Below are 2,708 nucleotides of genomic sequence, written 5' to 3'. Positions count from 1 at the left end.
TGGGGGCTGCACCTGCCAACCCAACAGCCCCAATAGCCCTTCCGGGTGCAGGACACAGCCTGGCCGGCTGCCCTGAATGTACAGGTATTTACATATGTACAGGTGCTCAGGGGTGGGAGCTGCCCTGCCCCTCAGGGCACATCACAACGCTCAGGGATGGGGACAAGGGGCCGTCACGCTGTGCCAGCCACTCAGCAACACCCCCGGCTATGGCGAGAGACACACACACACACACACACAGCCCCTCACACCCCCACACACCCCCACACGTCCCCCAACCCTTTCCTTGTGTCACTCAGTGAGGTCTGGGGCTGGGTGTGACAGTGCAGGTTCAGGAATGGGCCAGTGGGGTTCCTCCACCTCAGACAGGCTGGGGAAGGGCAGATGGCCATCACCCGGCTGTGGGTCCAGCCCTCCCTGCAGTGCCCCCCAGGCCCAGCACCTTCCTGCCAGGGTGGGATGCTGGCTGTGCCGGCACTGCTGCACACAGCCGCGTGGCCAGGGATGGGAGCGGGGGTTCTGTCACTGCAGCCACTCACCCCCCTCCCCAGGGCCAACCAGCACGGCGACTCTCTGTGGCACCTCTTAATGGCTTATACCCGGGCTGGAGGGGGCTCTGAGGCCGGAGCTGAGGGGGGGGACGAGGACCGGGCAGGGGGGGCAAGAGGAGTTTAACTGCTGCCCTCCTCGGCCGAGCGCGTGTCCGACTTGAGCTTGACGAACTCCTTGGCCACGTCGTCGTTGTTGCGCTGGGACAGGATGCGGAGCACGGTGAGCCCGGTGTCGTCCATGTGGATGCGGCGGCCCAGGGGCAGCCAGCAGGCACAGCCGGGGCGCTGCAGGATGTCCCGCAGCTGCAGCACGGCGATGCCCACCGTGCGGTCCTCGCGGGCGAAGCAGTAATCCTTCACACACACCTGCAGCTCGTAGCACTCCGGGCCTGTCTCCGTGCCCAGCGTGCTGGGGAGGGCAAGGGAGGGGCAGGGTTGGCACGGGGGAGAGGTCACACTTCCATCCTTCCCCGGCTCTGCTGCCTCCCCGCTGCCCAAAAGAAGCCTTTTCCTCTTTTCCTTTCCCCCACCCCCTTATTCAAGTGCTGTTCCAAGAGGGACAGAGATGACGAGGACTGGGGGAAAAGGGTGCTCGTTTTGGGACCGCCAACTCAAATTCAGGAGGTGTGGTGAGGGTGGGGCGAGGGGATGGGCAGTTTTGGGGCTGAGTGTAACCAGTGAGGAAACGTCCAAATACTATAATTAGATGGTAGTCCATTGCACACCCTATACTGTGGGTGTGCAACATATTCTGTGCACCAAAGGCACCACAATCAAAGAAGTGCTTTCTACCTTTCTATACTCAAAATGGTTCAGAGAATTATTTCTCCAATTTTGGGCAACGCTTCTACCAATGAGGAAACACCTAAAACATCCTGGGGGGGGGGATGAGCAAACTCACTGGCAAACCCCAGGAGGTCCTCACATGCTGGAGGCACATCCCCCAGCCTGTCCCCACACCCCCAGCCCATGGTGCCACTCACAACTGGAAGCTCTCGTTGTACTTGGGGGCCCAACTGTTGTTCTTGGATTTGGTGGCGAATTTCCTCTTCTTGTCGCTGAGGTGGGGCCCGATGATGTTGACCTCGATGAAGGGCCGGAAGATGCCCGACGTCTGCCACTTGAGGTCATTTGCAGCCACCACTGCGGGGAGGGGACAGGTGAGGCTCAGGGGGCACTGTCACCTGCCAGCCCCCTGGCCAGCAGAACCCACCTTTGACGGTGACTTTGTGCTCGCCAGTGCCAGGGTGGGTGATGAGCTCCACGTGGATCGACACCTCCCCAACGGGGTCCTCCACACCAGAGCCTGCGTGACACAGGGAGATGTGAGGGTCTGGCTTCAAGGTGTCCCTGATGTCCCCTGCCCACCACCAACCCCACTGGAGGAGGCAGGTCACCCACCACGGGGCGGGAAGGGGTGGGCAGTGGGGTTTGTCCCAAAGTGGCCTCTGCCACTGGTTGTGGGCACAGCAGTGTGGATGCATGGACATGGCAGGACATCCCCGGCACCAGGCTGACTCTGCCAAGTCCACAGGGTCCACTGAACCCCCCTTGCCCAGGCAGGGCTGAGGGGCCTGGCTGGGATGGGGCAGAGGACAGTGGTCCAGCTCCCCCTGCTCTGGGTACAGAGGGAGGACAGTGCATGGGCACAGCACCAGGCAGGAGGGACCCCATCAGGGCATCCATGGCCCTACCAGGGTCTCAAGGCTGCCCTGCCCCCCATACCCCTCCATGCCAGAGACCACGTCAAGCCCTGGGGTCCCCGAGCCTGGGGAAGTGGGGTGACCTGCGACCAACAGCTCAGCCCACCCCATCCCCCCCGAGAGCTGTGCATGCACCCACGGGTGAAGGAGGGGGCAAGGCAGAGGGACAGGCTCTGTGGGTCCCACGGGGCCACGGAGATCAAACAGGGCTCAGCAGAAAGCTCCCAGGGCAGGAAAACCAGTGGAAGGAGGACACGTCCCCACGTGTTACGGAGGGTGCCAGGTCGGGGTGGAGGCTGGCGATGGCACACTCCTGTCCATCCCCCCTGGCACCCGGAGCCACATGCTGAGCCGGAATGGAGGCGATGGAGGGCGGGCAGGGGGTGTCTGGGCATGGGAGGCCAAGCAGGGGGTACAGTCCCGGCCCCCCTGGCGGGGTGTGATGGAGGCCAAG

The 2,708-nt window shown here is 63.1% G+C and overlaps 1 protein-coding gene across 1 annotated transcript; it reads right to left on the bottom strand.

Moving 5' to 3' along the window:
• Positions 1-630: 630 nt before the first annotated feature.
• Positions 631-1,857, bottom strand: LOC115307334 (protein unc-13 homolog A-like; the record flags this gene model as incomplete). The annotated part of the gene is made up of 3 exons (XM_029959018.1): positions 631-960; positions 1,535-1,694; positions 1,765-1,857. Coding segments are annotated over 3 exons (542 nt in total), but the record flags the coding sequence as incomplete, so codon positions are not given.
• Positions 1,858-2,708: the final 851 nt, after the last annotated feature.

Source organism: Manacus vitellinus, unplaced genomic scaffold (genome assembly GCF_001715985.3).
Source record: "Manacus vitellinus isolate BGI_N305 unplaced genomic scaffold, ASM171598v3 ctg7180002216706_pilon, whole genome shotgun sequence".
NCBI lineage: Eukaryota > Metazoa > Chordata > Aves > Passeriformes > Pipridae > Manacus > Manacus vitellinus.
The sequence above is the reverse complement of the archived record's forward strand: the minus strand, read 5'-3'. Positions and strand labels throughout refer to the sequence as shown.